This window comes from Pelobates fuscus, chromosome 7 (genome assembly GCF_036172605.1).
Source record: "Pelobates fuscus isolate aPelFus1 chromosome 7, aPelFus1.pri, whole genome shotgun sequence".
Classification (NCBI taxonomy): Eukaryota; Metazoa; Chordata; class Amphibia; order Anura; family Pelobatidae; genus Pelobates; species Pelobates fuscus.
In genome coordinates, this window is record NC_086323.1 from 190,649,784 (window position 1) to 190,665,955 (window position 16,172).

The window sequence follows — 16,172 nt, forward strand, 5'->3', positions numbered from 1 at the left end:
CAAGTGTCGTGCGCGCGCATTGTAACAGTCCATAGGAAAGCATTTCTAAATGCTTTCCTATGGACGCTCTGCGCGATGGATGCAAAATTCACATCGATCGTCGCAGTTAAATGTCTAGCGGCTGTCAGGAAGACATGCACTAGAGGTTGTATTAACCCTGCTATGTAAACATAGCAGCTTCTCTGTAACTGCTATGTTTACATATGAATGGGTTAAAACCTGAGTGGCCTGGCACCCACAACACTTAATTGATCTGAATTGTTCTGGGTGACTATAGCGTCCCTTTAAAGGTGGGTGAGTAGCACATGGAATTGTGTTCCAGCACACACCACATGCAGGGCCAGATAAGTTGATGCTGGCCATACAAGATGGTGTAAAGGAGAACCTGTTTAACCAACGTCGGTTCTGGAATAAAAGAATATCCAAAATTTGAAATTCATAGAGTGCCGGTATTTTGTTTCGGTATGTTGTTATAGCGACCAGAGCAACAGATATCACTTTTTCATTTTGGTTGGAGTGAAGGATTTTTTTCTGTTTGATATATTTCTATATGTATGTGTATGTGTATGTGTGTATGTATATATATATTTATATCTATACATATATTTATATATATATATATATATATATATAGTAATATAATTTTAACTTATATTTAATTAGATATTTGCTATTGAATCTTGTTTTCCTTGACTGGCGCAGGGTAGTGAGAGTTGGTGTTCTATCAGATTCAGAAGGTATCTGAATCTGATAGAAAACCGGGGCTACAGGAATGGGAGGTGGGCTAAGGGATGTCACTGAGATGTCACTCAGTTCGCCGCTCGTGAACGCGCACACCGCGCAAATGCGCGGTATGCATAGAAATTCTTCCCATTGAGATTCATTGTAGTCAATGAATCTCTGAGAAGATTTTCATTGGCTGAGCGCTGCGCTGGACGCGCATGCGCTTTTCGGCCGCAATGATTTCCTATGAGAGGAAATTCGTTGTCAGACAGCGGGGAAAACAGTCAGCAGACCCGATGACCGCGCGGGAGGTGTAGACGATCGGTGACGTAGCGCTACAAAGAAGTTAAGTAAAGGGGTATTTAGAATAGAATTTAAAAGTTAAAAGTGGGGTTCAGAGGGGCGGGGCCTAACCATCATGGCTACCAGACGTGTGTCTCAGGAGCTCCTGCTCACATCTGATAATACAAGCGATATTAGGCAGCATCTAAAGAGACGAACAGCGGCACCACATACTTATAAACACCCCGCAACAGAGGGCGTGAAGTGGGAGGCTGGGAGACGCGCTGGAGACCCGCAGACACCGGGACCGACAGTGTGGCCTAGCACACGACGGGCGGGGGAGGCGGCCGCTCTCCCGACCCGGAGGCAAACGAACGACACACTCAAAGAGAGCGAGCCCCGTTACCCCCCCCTTTGGACCGGTGGGGGAGATCCCGGTCCACACAGCGGAAGCTACCCCAGGCAAGCTGATGCAGTGTCGGCTGCCTCAGGGGTAAAGAGAAAGCGCAAGGTCTCATACAAAATGGCCGAGGCTGCCGAAGCTGAGCACCACAACGAGGCTGTATATGACTTCCAAGCAAGGCTAAATAGGCACTTCGTGAAGCTCTGGAAGGAGCTGAAACGCAGACTATGTCAATCAGCCCCCTTACAAGGGGATAACCCCCCAGAGCAGAAGCTACAATTAAACAGCCGACTGGCACCGCAGAGGAAGAAGAGGCCTTTAGAGACACCAAGGGCCCGACACCGGCAAACAATGCAGTCCAAGCTAAGACCTAACCCACCATTGGGCCACCCTCATACACGGCCCAGACAAGGCATCACAAACGAGCCATTCAGAGGGGGTCCCTACGCAGCGAAACAAAGGTCGCAGCGCAAGCAGCGGCACCCCAATCCTCGCCCACTGGTGGGTCGCTTGAAACCACAACATAGACTCATCCCCCGGGGCGCAACTGCCGGAAACCGGGTAACGGACCACACCGATATGATGCACTCTCCCCTCACTTCCTACTGTGGTGGAAAGACACGGCTGCGATGCAGAGGGCAAGCTATCAGGAGCCGAACACACAACCCTCCAGTTCTAGACCCGATACAGGCCGTGACGGACTTACGCTCCAGACACCTAAGGCCCTGCAGCGGCCGCTCCGGGTTTCTGAACCCTGTGCCCAGAGGACTGACAAACCCCGCTATTCGCCTGCTTATCACTCCAGCGGCAGATCGACCCCACGTGTCGGCCGTTGGAATCAGAGGCTCACTGTGCCCCTCTGAGCTGCGGGATTGTAGAGCCCCTTTGGAAGGCATCGGCTGAATGAACTCTTTGACTGAGCACTGGGGAACCTGCCCTCACCAGCTTCTCCTGCACACAGCGATTGCAGGGAGAGAACCGCAGGTTAACCTTAAAAATCTCCTATCCACTCAAGATTAGTTTATTACCCTGTGGGGACATTCTGGGGACTATTACCTAACGTGTTTGTTTACTTAGGCTTGCGCAGAAGAATAACCAACATGTAGTCAGCTACTCATTTAAGTTCCTTGCAGTTTCAGGCATATTTAATTTATCAATGGCCTCTCCCTAATGCATAATGCACAGCTTGGCCAATCTTGCCATAAACCTAAGCCTGTAATAACCTGTCTCATGCAAAACCCCCTATTAATATCAGCACATGAAGGCAAGTTACTCTAGCGTAAATTAACCCCCAGTGGTTCATAACTCAATGCCTGGGTAGCTTTTACACAACTTAATACTTATGGCTAGATAGCACAACGAGGCTAATCACTGTAACGAGCAAAACTTGGCTATGAGACCCTTCATTGTTTTTGTTTTTAACTTAAATTACTTTTACAGAATACTGTTTAGACCGAACATGTTTACACATTGTGCGCCCCAGCATGGCACATCGGTTAGCCTTACTCATACACTCAGTAGATAGGCACTCAAACGTCTGCACAGCGTTACTCAGTATAATGTTACCTAAGCTTGTTTCCTACCATGTTAATACTCAATTACCTTTAAATATAAAATTTGTGCTAGCTATCTCATGATGTACCTCTCTGTTCAGCTGTTTATACTGCGTTGGAGGATTGCCGTTCGGGTACCTCACAACCAACTGTTCAAAGCTTATGCACTACAAAAATAAAGAATTAAAAAAAAAAAAGTGGGGTTCAGAGGGACACTGAGTAGTCAGGTATAGAATATGGCTGTTAAATCAGGTAGTTTAGTGGTGCCTAGAGTGGTCCTTTAAAGCAGTGTTCCCCAACCCCCGGGCCGCGGACCGGTACCGGTCCGTGGATCAAACGGTACCGGGCCGCCCAGGGGTGTGGGGTGTGCGAGCCTGCCGGCTAATGCAGGGCTGGCATTGCCCAAGTGCCAGCCCTGCAATGTGCCTGCGGACCGGAGGGGAGATCAGAGATCTCCCTCCCCGGTCTGCAGGCACTGTGCTGACAGCCGGCAGGGGAGTGAGAGAGGACCCGGGAGCTCTTACCTGCAGCTCCTCCGGGTCCTCCTCTCGCGAGATTTGGAGCGTTGCCGCGGTAACCACGGCAACGCTCCAAATCTCGCGAGAGTGAACTCTAGCCCTGTAACTGGGCTAGAGTTCACCTCACCACCACCGGACCACCAGGGAATCCCCACCGGACCACCAGGGACTAAGAAATGTCCCCCCTCCTCCCAGTAAAGGTAAGAAGGGAGGGGGGACATGAATATCTTAATTTTAATTAAATAAATTTTTAAAAAGCCTCCTTACCCCCCATACACACACTGCCCCATAAACACACTACACACACTGCCCCCACACACACACTACACACATTGCCCCATACACACACTACAAACACTGCCCCATACACAGACTGCACACACTGCCCCACAAACACTGCCCCATAAACACACTACACACATTGCCCCATACACACACTGCCCCATACACACACTGCCCCATACACACACTGCCCCATACACACACTGCCCCATACACACACTGCCCCATACACACACTACCCCATACACACACTACCCCATACACACACTACACACACTGCCCCATACACACACTACACACACTGCCCCACAAACACTGCCCCCATACACACACTGCCCCACAAACATTGCCCCCATACACACACTGCACACACTGCCCCACAAACATTTCCCCCATACACACACAACACACACTGCCCCACAAACACTGCCCCCCACACACACACTGCAACTCTCACACACACTGCCACCCTCACATACACACTGCACCGCTCACACACACATACACACAATTTTGAGTCTATGTCTTTATGTGACTGTGTTTGTGATTTTCTGACTATGTATGTGTCTGCGTGTTTTTTTTTTAATATATGTGACTGTTTGGGGTTTTTTTGTCTTATTAAATCAAAACAAGCGGGCCACGGAAAAATTATCAAACGTTTACCGGTCCGCGGCGATAAAAAGGTTGGGGAGCACTGCTTTAAAGGCATCATAGAATGATGAGGGTAGCTAGGGAACAATATATAAGGAAAAGAGGAGATTATAGGTAAAGTACTAGTAATATTTTCTATAATCCTAGTTCAGAGGCTCTTCAGGTTATGAAAAACACAATAACAGAGAAAGAGATGTTCTATGGTGAAGTATGTTACCAACAAAAATAGGTATTTCACTTGTGTGTATGAGACAAATGTTGGCTCTCTTGTAGAGGCATGGAGTGGTACAATATCCTCACTCTGGGATTCTGCAGATGTCATGGTAAATACAAAATGTGAAAATAGAATCCTGCTTACAATTTTGTCAGCATTATGAAATTGCTCAATCACACAGTGTTTAGGTGGTATAAATCCCCTACTACAGGATATAGAGTCTTTGCTGCAGGAAAACATAACAGTAAAACACTAACGTGATTCACTAACAGTAGGGGGCTTTATCATAGTGTTACCATGATGCTGGAGATGATTGTATTTTTATAGAATAAAAACATTTGAAATTCGTAGATAAGTTACATCAGCATCACATGATCTGTACATCATGATTTCATCGATCACATGGCCAGAGGTCTGGACCAAAAGGAAGTGCTTTTTGGACAAAATAGTTGCATTCTCCGATCATGTGATCGGCGGCATGGACAGGGGTTTGGGGAGCAAAATGTATTTATTTGGCCTGACTTGTTCATATGAACAATTTCATTGCTATCTAATTATTTTGTTGTTTATTGCTGCACAGGATTACAACATGCCAGTCAGGCAGTATTTCTATCTCATTCTACTCTTCAGCTGGCAGTATCCTGGCCTGGCTGATTTGGTTCTGTATGATTACTGTGTGGTTGGAGCCGGCCCTGGCGGACTCCAGTTTGCAAGATTCCTGGAGGATTCAGGGAGAAATTACATGGTGTTTGAACGTAGCCAAACTCCAGGTAACTTCTTTGTTCGTTTCCCAAGACATCGTAAGCTGATCAGTATAAACAAACAATTCACAGGACGTAAGAACAGCGAGTTCAACCTGCGCCATGACTGGAACTCTTTACTGTACGGAAAACATCCCTTACGCTTCAGCCGTTACTCTACGGACTTCTTCCCTCATGCCGATGATATGTTAAGGTACCTGCAAGATTTTAGCACTGGCATTCAGATTCGCTACGGGACCAATATTAGCAGTGTCCGAGTGGAATCCAATCCCGGGGCATGGAATGGGCACTATTTCCTCCTGAGCAGTCAGTCTGGACAAAAGTACCAATGCAAGTAAGCAACAAATCTCTCACTCTCTCCACTAACCAAAAGATTGCTTTACAATAATTAATACCTACATTTATGATTTATTCAATATATGATTTATCATAATGTGAATTAGCATGGCTTGTTTATTTAGAGAAGAATGATATGGTCTGGACATCTTTGTTGTATTCCAGCCTTGCATTTATGTAATTAACTACAGCAGCCTTTGTCACACACATATCAAACTAGCAACACACACATAAACTAGCCACTGACACACACAGATATACACATAATTAGCCAATTGCTAATATACCTAGACATACATGTGAAACGTACTTTAATACAGGTGATAATCAAAAAATTTGAATATACTAACCCTAGCAACGGTTAACTCTTGTTATATTAACTCCTTAAAATTGTGCATGTCAGACAGGAAAACTCACATGTTAATTGAAATGTCAATCTACTGTCTACGTTTTCTCTCAACAAAACCTAAAAACTGTGCCGTTTATTCATATGCCATGTTTTGATTATTGTCTGTTACCGCTTACGTCTGCTATTGTGGCTGAGTAAGTCTATTGTTATACCTTGCACAACAGAAAATAAAGAATTAAAAAAAAAAAAAAAATTTGAATATCTTGCAAAAGTTAATTTATTTCAGTAATGCAACGTTTTTGCCTTCTTTTGGATCAACAGCGGGAGGCATATGTGGGGAAGGCTGAACTTGATGGACGCAAGTCTCTTTTCAGCTATGTAACTATGTAACGTAAAAGGGGAAATTTAATATATGAGATAGATACATTACATGCAAAGCAAGATAGTTCAAGCCGTGATTTGTCATAAGTGCGATGATTATGGCTTACAGCTCATGAAAACCCCAAATCCACAGTCTCAGTAAATTAGAATATTGTGAAAAGGTGCAATATTCTAGGCTCACAGTGCCCCACTATAATCTGCTAAGTAAACCATAACCCCTGCAAAGGGTTTCTGAGCCTTTAAATGGTTTCTCAGTCTGGTTCAGATGTTGTATTCCTCTTGTCAAGCCGTTCCTGAACAACAAACAACGTCAGAAGCATCTTATCTGGGCTAAAGAAAAACAGACCTGGTCTGTTGCTCAGTGGTCCAAAGTCCTCTTTTCTGATGAGAGCAACTTTTGCATCTCATTTGTAAACCAAGGACCCAGAGTCTGGAGGAAGAATGGAGAGGCACACACTGCAAGATGCTTGAAGTCCAGTGTGTAGTTTCCACAGTCTGTGTTAATGTGGGGAGCCATGTCATCTGCTGGTGCTAGTCCACTGTGCTTCATTCATTAAGTCCAGGGTCAATGCGGCCATCTACCAGGAGATTATGGAGCACTTCTTGCTTCCTTTCGCAGATGAGCTTTATGGGGGTGCTGACTTAATTTTCCAACAGGACTTGGCACCTGCCCACACTGCCAAAAGCACCAAAGCCTGGTTCAATGACCGTGGGATTACTGTGCTTGATTGGCCAGCAAGCTCACCTGACCTGAACCCCATAGAGAATTTATGGGGCATTGCCAAGAGAAAGATGAGAGACATGAGACCGAACAATGCAGAAGAGCTGAAGGCCGCTATTGAAGCATCCTGGTCTTCCATAACACCTCAGCAGTGCCACAGGCCACAGATTTTATGCCATGCCGCATTGAGGCAGTAATTGCTGCAAAAGGGGCCCAAACCAAGTACTGAGTCCATATGCATGCTTATACTTTTCAGAGGTCTGATATTGTTCTATGTACACTCCTTGTTTTATTGATTGCATGTAATATTCTAATTTTACTGAGATTGTGGATTTGGAGTTTTCATGAGCTGTAAGCCATAATCATCGCACTTATGACAAATCACGGCTTGAACTATCTTGCTTTGCATGTAATGCGTCTATCTCATATATTAGTTTTCCCTATTACTTGCTTTACTGAAATAAATGAACTTTTGCACGATATTCACATTTTTTGAGTATCACCTGTATATGCAAAACTAGCCCATCACTTGCAATTATAGGCACAGATACAATCATCCACATTTAAAGACCAGTAAAGTTACCCAGGCCACTTCATCTGTGGTCCTGTAGGTTTAAACCTGCAATGTATGTTTACATTGCAGAGTGTTATCCTCCCTAAGTCACCATGCTAAATCGGAGGGGGTGTGTAGCATGTTATTAAGGACAGGAAGACTACAGTGTGAGGAATACACATTTGTTTTACTAATGCTTTAGTGTTTATTCATAAGAACTCCAAACACCTAGCACTTCAGCTTGCATTATGGATGGAGAAGAGATGAGCTGTCATCGGCACTATCCTTGGTATTAGGCGTTCGAACAGGCTATCTGTGCTTAATTCTTTAGCACAGACAACTTCATGGCTCCATTTGTAGTCCTGAGAGTTGTATCCAGGCATCTTGCCAGAGAACCATATAGGAATCCAAGGGGACCTGTACCTACAACTGCAGCTCACCTAGACACTCCATTCCTGTGCAGTTGTGGGGATGGTCAATAGAGTTGTTTTGATCTCTGTTGACTGACAGACATTGCCTTGCTATGGACAGACAGTTATCAATAGAATCTTGGTATTTCTGTGTACTAGTTGGATGAATGCAAGGACATGTAATTGCTCAATCGATGTTCCTCTCTTACAGTGTATTGGTGGTGGCCACAGGACTGTCTCTTCCTAATATAGTGGATTTTCCTGGGTCGAAGTATGCAGAGGGGTATGAGTCTGTTTCTGTCGAGCCACAAAATTTCACAGGACAGAATGTTTTAATTCTGGGACGAGGAAACTCTGCTTTTGAGACCGCCGAGAATATACTGGGACAAACAAACTTCATTCACATGCTTGGACGTTCCAGAGTACGACTGTCCTGGGCTACACACTATGTGGGTGATTTAAGGTTTGTGTAAGAGTCATTCACTTTAATTTTAACACTGGATGTAATGGCCATTTTCTCCAAGAAACTAAGCATTACTAGAAAGGAAAGGGGAAAAATAAATCTTCATCTATCCAGTTATTTGAAAGAACAGTGTGGGCCCCCTAACAACTCCATTGGAATGAAGTTATTATGGTACCAGGAGGTCCCTGACACCAACTTTCCCAAACTGTTTAAACCTACAGAGCTAAAAGTGAGTTGGAGAGAAGACTTTGAGGTTAGACCGTTCATCAACAGTTTAACCCCTAAAGGTAAGCCGGCGCCAGGACATCGTGGCACCATAACGGTTTAATTCAAATGATGTTGTAAAGGTGCCCAAGTTTCCCTTTAAACCTTTTTATTTGTTAAATTTTCTCCTGTTGATCCAAAAGAACTTACCACATTTCATTAGTGTTTAATTTGGTGATAAGCCCAGTTTTATCTCCGTGTAGATGAAAATATTGATAATATAATAATACTGATGAAACAAGTTGGCCTTGGATTTTCTAGATCACTTGTACTGCTATTTAGAAGAACTGCTACAAAGTAATGGCTAGGTGGTAGGTAGACCCCTCTAAAATATCCCCTGTATTTTCTAACTTTTCACTGAGGTGGTGAGAAACTGCGAACTTTGAGTCTTCAATTTTTTTAAGCGGTGGGATTGCTCTAAAATGTATGAATGATAGAGGGACACCCTCTGTAACGTTGAGGGGTACGTAAAGTCAACAATTATCCTGACCCTTGAATGGTCTTATTGAATAGACTAAACATATGTCTGTTTTTACCTAAGTCACATTTAAAAACTGAAGGGTTTGTCTCACCATCAGGTTGGGCATCACTCCATTTCGAACAAGACCCTCCCTCCCTACTCTTCACTTTGGAGAGTCTATAATATGGCATCTAATTACAATGGAGCATTTTACAAACACATTCAATTATACTAAATTAAATCTCTACAAATCTTCATGGTTGGATTCGCAAGAAGCCCCTTGTCATGTGCAGATCCCTAATAGGGTTCAATAGAACTTAGCGCTTTTATAAATTAATCTTGTTACACCTCCCAAGCTGTTAATCAGACAACCGGTCCTGTTACCTCCTGGTTTGGTTAGCTCAGGGGAGCTAAAGTCAAGATGCAGAAATTGCCCAGAGCACCTGCCTTTCACAGACTTCTTATTGAGCTGCATTGGCAGTGTGTGATTGGACAGCCACAGAAAGTCTGGACAGGCTTAGAAAGGGAGGGGTTTGCAAAGGCTGCAGAGAAGAGATCTGCAGCTTTTGTAAGCGGTTTTTAGATATACCACCAATGAAAAAATTATGCATAATAATTACATGGAGGACAGTGAAGTGTCCCTTTTAATGTAGCCCTCCTTTTAAAATATCTGTATTTGGTTATGTTATTATACTTTGTCAGTATTGGTTTCATTAATACAATTTTTTATTATGAATTCAATATTTTGCAAGTAAGCTTTCAAAAACGAGGCATTTTAATCTGTGACCGCACCACCTCACCAGTGCCTCCATAGTGAGCAATAACATCCCTTCAATTTACGCAGCATCTTACATGTCAGACATGCAGCTTGGTCGCACTTTCTAAGCATTGCATTTACGTGTGTGTGTGTGTGTTCCTGTAGTGCGTGCACATGGAATAAGACATACGTTTCTTAAAATAATTCCTGCACCCATTATAGCCAGCTATAACAAGTGGATTCCTGCCTTTTGGTTTCAGCTTCTTTCCTGTTTATACTTTTAATTTCCTTTTAAACACAGAGCTGTTAATAATGGACTTTTAGACACGTACCAGCTGAAATCTCTGGATGGGCTGCTGGAGGGGGAGCTGTCAGATCTGGGACTGATACAGGACAAGAACGGGAAGGTTTATGTGACTCACAAGAATTACCTAAAAATGGGCGAGGGCCACAATGGAAACCACACTGACAAACTTCCGAAGGATGATCTCGATAATTTTGCGGCTCGGGAACCATATGACCGCGTCATTCGCTGCCTGGGTTGGAAATTCGATTTTTCCATCTTTGACAGGTGAGATTGATCTTGTTACATTTGAGTTTATGGAATGATTCTTTTTTCCTGATTGCTATTGTGCCATAATAGTCTCCATGTTAAAACTTTTTATTGATAAATGGTCACATTTTAGTTGGTGTCAGGACCACATTAACGTAAATATTTTTGGCTATCATGCAACAAGCTTTGCACATCTGGATTTGGTGTTTTCTGCCATTAGTCTCTGCAGATCCTCTCCACCTCCATCAGTGGAGTCCTGGCTCTGGTTAAGATGTCCCTAAGCCACTCTTGCTGTGTCTTGGCTGTATGCTTACAATAAGTGTTTCGATGGAAGTAGAACCTTCAGCCCAGTCTGAGGTCCTCAGCCCTCTGGACCAGGATTTCATTAAGGATGTCTCTGCATTAAATTGCTATCAAGAACACACACTTTACATGTACAAGAGAAAATAAAGAATTTTAGGGCTTGCCAGGGAGAAGAGAGGTAAAGGGGGCCCCTAGCTTTACCGTGAGGAGGCTTCTCCCAAAACTGACCCTAATTTCTCACAATGAATTCATCTTCTCTATACATTCATCCAGAAACCTGCGTGGCAAAGGTTTATATTGAAAGGAGTTAGAATGTTTATTTTTCATGAGAATTTGAGATCCTTTGGGTTTTTTTTTTATTTTTTTATTGAATACCAATCAGGTTTAATTGGACTTTAAGTTCCTTGCAATATTCAGCTTCATCACGGTAAGCATGTGAGTCAATACATTTAATTCCTTTCTTTTGATGTAGGGTAAGTTAAGCTGTAAGGACATTAGATCTGGTCTTAATGGAAGCTCACGTTTTAACATTTTACTTAATTGTATTCTTCTCTCCTGACAAATTTCTTTAATTACGAGGCAATTCCACCAGATATGGAGAAATTCTGTATTATCAGTCCCTCTTCTCCAGCTATCGGAAGACTGGGGAATATTTTGTTCACCTTTTTTGGAACTACATATTATCGGTTAAGCTTTTAGTGTAACTCATTTTAATTCAGACAGTGAATATTTTTATAGATATTTACCCCTTAAGGGGTACACAAATATTAATGTTTCAAAACAGTAAAACGTATCGCAACAATGATATCGTCAGTGAAAGAGGACTGATATACTACGATGGAGGCCTTCCCCTTTTGAGCAAAGTTCCTCGAAAGAGAGCAGAGGTCTTGTAAGCTGTAGTTGGTGGGCAACCGACTCTCGAAAGTGGTTCAGCTGGTGGTACCGGGATTGCTCTATTATAGTTGGTTTGTGGTCTTGTAATTCCCGCAGGGGTATCAGAGCTTGGCCCCTACACAGCTCCGAGAGACGTATGTGTTGTCCCCTCCCCAGGAACCCCAGGGCCCTCACATCATGTCCAACCGGAAACGCCGGGTTGCCTGTGACTGGGTACATCGGACCGGTCAGCGTTGTTAGGGAGAGCCGAAAGCGTGTCCGGTACCAAACCTTCAGAGTCGCCCCAATAAAGGGTTGTTCGCGTGTCAATTTTTTGGCCGTGTCTTCCGGCAGCCACACCGCTCCTGGGATATCTCCCTTCGAAGCATCTCTCTCCAGCGTTGTCCAGATCCTCTGTGGGTCAGTTTCATGCCAGGCTAAAATTCTCGCCAAGTGTGTGGCTTTGTAATAACCGACAATGTCTGGTAGACTAAGTCCCCCTATCTCCTTTGGTCTCATCAGGTGTCCTAGTTGTATACGTGGTCTGCGCCCCTTCCATATGAATTTTGTCAGAGCCGAATTAAGGGATCGGAAAAAGGTGTGGGAGAGGTCGATCGGGATGGTCTGGAAAAGGTATAGGATTCGAGGGAGAATATTCATCTTGATGGAATTGATGCTTCCCGTCCACGAAAAATGTGGTGTAGTCCACGATTTCATATCCATGGAGAGGCGCGAGAGCAGGGGTTGGAAGTTCAGTTGGTACAGCTGGTGTAAGTTCTTAGGCACCCAGATTCCAAGGTATTTGATGCGGTCTGTGCACCAGCGAAAGGGGAAGTGTGTCTTTAGGTCGTCTAGATCTTGTGTCGGAACCGTGACATTAAGCACCTCTGACTTGTCCAGATTGAGTTTGAAATTGCGAATGTTTCCGTAAGTTTTGAATTCGGCTATAATGTTCGGGAGGGAGATTTGCGGTTGCTCTATGTAGAACAAAAGGTCGTCTGCGTAGGCCGAGTCCTTATGCTCCACCCCCGCGAATCGGATTCCATGGATCGAGGGGTTGGATCGGAGTGCACATAGAAAAGGCTCCAGCGTGAGGACAAATAGTATGGGGGAGAGTGGGCATCCCTGCCGCGTCCCATTCGTACTGGCGTGGAGAGGCCCCCGTTCACACGCACTCTAGCCGTTGGTTCAGAGTAAAGAGCCCGGATCCACTTGCAGAAGGGTTCCCCAAAGCCCATTTTCTGCAGTGTGCTAAACATGTATCGCCAGTCCACCCGGTCAAACGCCTTTTCTGCGTCTGTTGAGAGTATGACCAGGGGACTGCGCGAAGTGGTAGCTAAGTGCATAAGGTTGAGGAGCCTAATGGAGTTGTCCTTCGCTTCCCTTACTGGTATGAACCCACTTTGATCTGGATGTATCAAAGATGGAAGGATTGTCTTCAAACGGGTCGCTAGTATCTTGGCTAGCAGTTTGCAGTTGGAGTGGAGTAAAGAAATCGTCGATAGCTGGCGCATTGTTCAGGATCTTTGCCTTCTTTGGGTAGAATGGTGATATGAGCCATGAGCGATTCCTTTCCAAGTCTGCCGTCTTGTAAGAGTGAGTTTAATGAGGCAGTCAGCGCTGGTAGGAGGAAGTCTCCAAATTTTTTGTAGTATTGCAGCGGGAGGCCATCCGGGCCAGGCGTCCTTCCCGTTTTGGAGGACTTAATTGCCCCTGGAGCTCTTCTATGGTGATTTCCTAATCTAGAGTGGATGCCACGTCCAGTGAGATTGTCTTGTGTACGTGCGTCGAGAAGTACGCCTACATCTCCTCTAGCTGTCTGGCTGAGAGTGCCGGTTCCGCAACGGAGATATTATCACCTCTGTCTAGGCAAGCCGGGCCCCTCGGGGCACAGCCCTCCCATGCCCACCATCCCCCCAAGGCGGAGGGCCACGGGCGTCCCCCCATGAGGCACGCAGGTCACCTCGGCTCATCCCTAGAGGTGCCCCAGGGGTTGACCCCGAAGCCCCCCATGGGGCCAGCGGAAATATTTGCAACCCACAGTACAGACCCCCACACAGTCCGGGAAGGGAGACACCTCTTACCACCCCCGTCATGGACGCCCCCATCGGCACCCAGACTCTCGTTAGCAAGCAGACTGTCGCCCCCACCCCAAACCCTGCTTATCCATTCCAGAGGCCCCGGCCACCCAAAACTAGAAGTCCAGCGACCCCACCCCGAGAGGATCGTCGTGTAACTAGACCCCCAGTAGTGTCCCTAGGGCAGGTTCCCAGACCCCACGTCCCGGATACCAGTGTGATACCAGTGTGGCAGCAGTCCCCAACATACCCTCCTCCCCCCGAAGCACCCCCCCCCAACCTACAAACAGCCCCCAGACCTGTGACTTGGTAACTTGGTGCACAGCTCCCAGGCGAAACTCAGCGCTCTCCTCTGATCTGTGTGGCGTGGCCCGGCCAGCTGTGGCGGAAGGCGAGTGGGGCGCACGGGGCTGACGTGGGCGCGCTCGTTGTTGTCCAGGTGGCAGGGTGGCTGGATCCAGTTCTGAACTGTCGTGTGGGGTAGCTCAAGGGCCCCGAGGAACCCCGGCACATCTTCTGGCATCTTGATGGTGGCCCAGGCTTCGCCTGACCTGGCATGTAGGCAGAAGGGGAAGCCCCACCGGTACGTCAGGTTGTGGTTGCGTAGGAGACTCGTAATAGGGCGTAGTGCCCGCCGGGTGTCCAAAGTGAGCGGTGACAGGTCTTGATACAAACTGACCGCTGCATTGCGGAATTGCCATATATGGTGGTCTCTGGCCGGGCGCATTTATACGTTCTTTTTGTTGGAACGAGTGTAGGCAGCAAATGACATCCCGGGGCGTGCCATCTGACCTGGGTTGGCGGAGAGCCCTGTGTGCGGGGTCCAATTGGAAGGTCTCTGGGTCGTCATTTCCCAGGATAAAATTGAAGAGTGCTTGCAGCGTGGTCTCAAGCGGTTCCCCCTGCACGCTGTCAGGTAGGCCACGGATCCTAATATTGTTTCTCCTGCCCCTATTGTCCAGGTCTTCTACCTGCCTCCTTACATCCAGCAGCATGTTTCCCTGCCTTGTGGCGGCTAGCTCAGCAGCTTGGTGTCGCTGGGTGGAGGTGGTGGCTGAAGCCTCTAGTGTTGTCATCCTGGCCTGAAGGGAAGTGACATCCTGCCTGATCCCTGCCAGTTCTGCACGTATGGTACCTTTAAGGGAGGCCTCCAGATCCCCTGCGTCCGCTTTGGTAAACATTGCCTGTGAGATGGCACACAGGTCGGCCCCCAGCTGCGACATGGGGTAGGGCGAGGACGTCTCGCTGGGCTCGGAGGGTCCCGGGCTCTCAGGCTCCGAAGAGGCTTCCACGTGGTGTGTGGCCGCAGTTCCCGCGAGCTCTGCCGGCGTGGACAGGAACTCGTCCATCGGTCCGGCCCGGGAAGGTGTCTGGGTGCCGCGCGGTGTCTGGTCGGGACAGGGCTTGCGTGTACGGCCTATCTGGACCAGGTAGGTAGCTGTTAGCTGCGTTTAATGTGACCCGGTATTAGGAGCGAGGTCTCAGGCAGCCATCTTGCTTGCGCGCCAGACCACGCCCCTTCAATTTAAATCTTAAAGGAAAACTATAGTGCCAGCAAAGCCCTTCTGTCACTTGATTCCAGCGCCGATATCCCTTGGCGCTGGTTCAGACACTGCTCCTCCTGACATCGGCGGGGTGGACCTAATGCTCATGCATGGCAAGTGCCTCACTCGCATTAGGACTTCCCCCATAGGAAGGCATTCTATAATGCTTTCCTATGGGTTTTGGGTGACACTGGATGTCCTCATACATAGCGTGAGGACGTCGAGTGTCAGTTAGTTATCCAAAAGTCACCCGGAAGTTACTCTAGTTGCTGTTTGGTAGACCAACATTTGCTCATATTGGCATAATTTATTAACAGGCACTAGTTGTCGATGACCTGCACTTAGTTCTCGATGACCTGCACGTTTTTTGAATTGATATGTTCTTCTGGTCAAAGAGGACTTAAAGATGGTTGACATTTTTCAGTAACGTTAAGCTGGGAGATGCCCTGAAAGGGGGATATTAACATTTACGCATGCATTACAAAATAATACATAGAGACTATAATACATGGAATTTTTTTAAATAATAAAAAATATGTTTTCATTTAAGTTGCTAGGGGTTCCAGACCAGGCCCCAGATAAAGCGTTAGAAGAAAGGAGAGCTCCATACTGTGGGTTAAACTTTCTTTGTCTACATATATTGCTAAAAGGTCGATTACTGGGTTACGATCTTGGGAGGCTGTTTTTTCTTGTTTATTTAAGATAAGTATATTTTATACTTACTCCCTATATTCACTACA

The 16,172-nt window shown here is 46.1% G+C and overlaps 1 protein-coding gene across 1 annotated transcript in view; it reads left to right on the forward strand.

Moving 5' to 3' along the window:
* Positions 1-16,172, forward strand: part of FOXRED2 (FAD dependent oxidoreductase domain containing 2) — an 80,322-nt gene that overhangs the window by 18,064 nt on the left and 46,086 nt on the right. The window contains exons 3-5 of the mRNA XM_063427605.1: positions 5,207-5,721; positions 8,349-8,600; positions 10,383-10,652. Coding sequence (XP_063283675.1) covers positions 5,216-5,721; positions 8,349-8,600; positions 10,383-10,652 — 1,028 coding nt within the window. The 5' untranslated portion in view covers positions 5,207-5,215. The remainder of the gene's footprint in view (positions 1-5,206; positions 5,722-8,348; positions 8,601-10,382; positions 10,653-16,172) is intronic.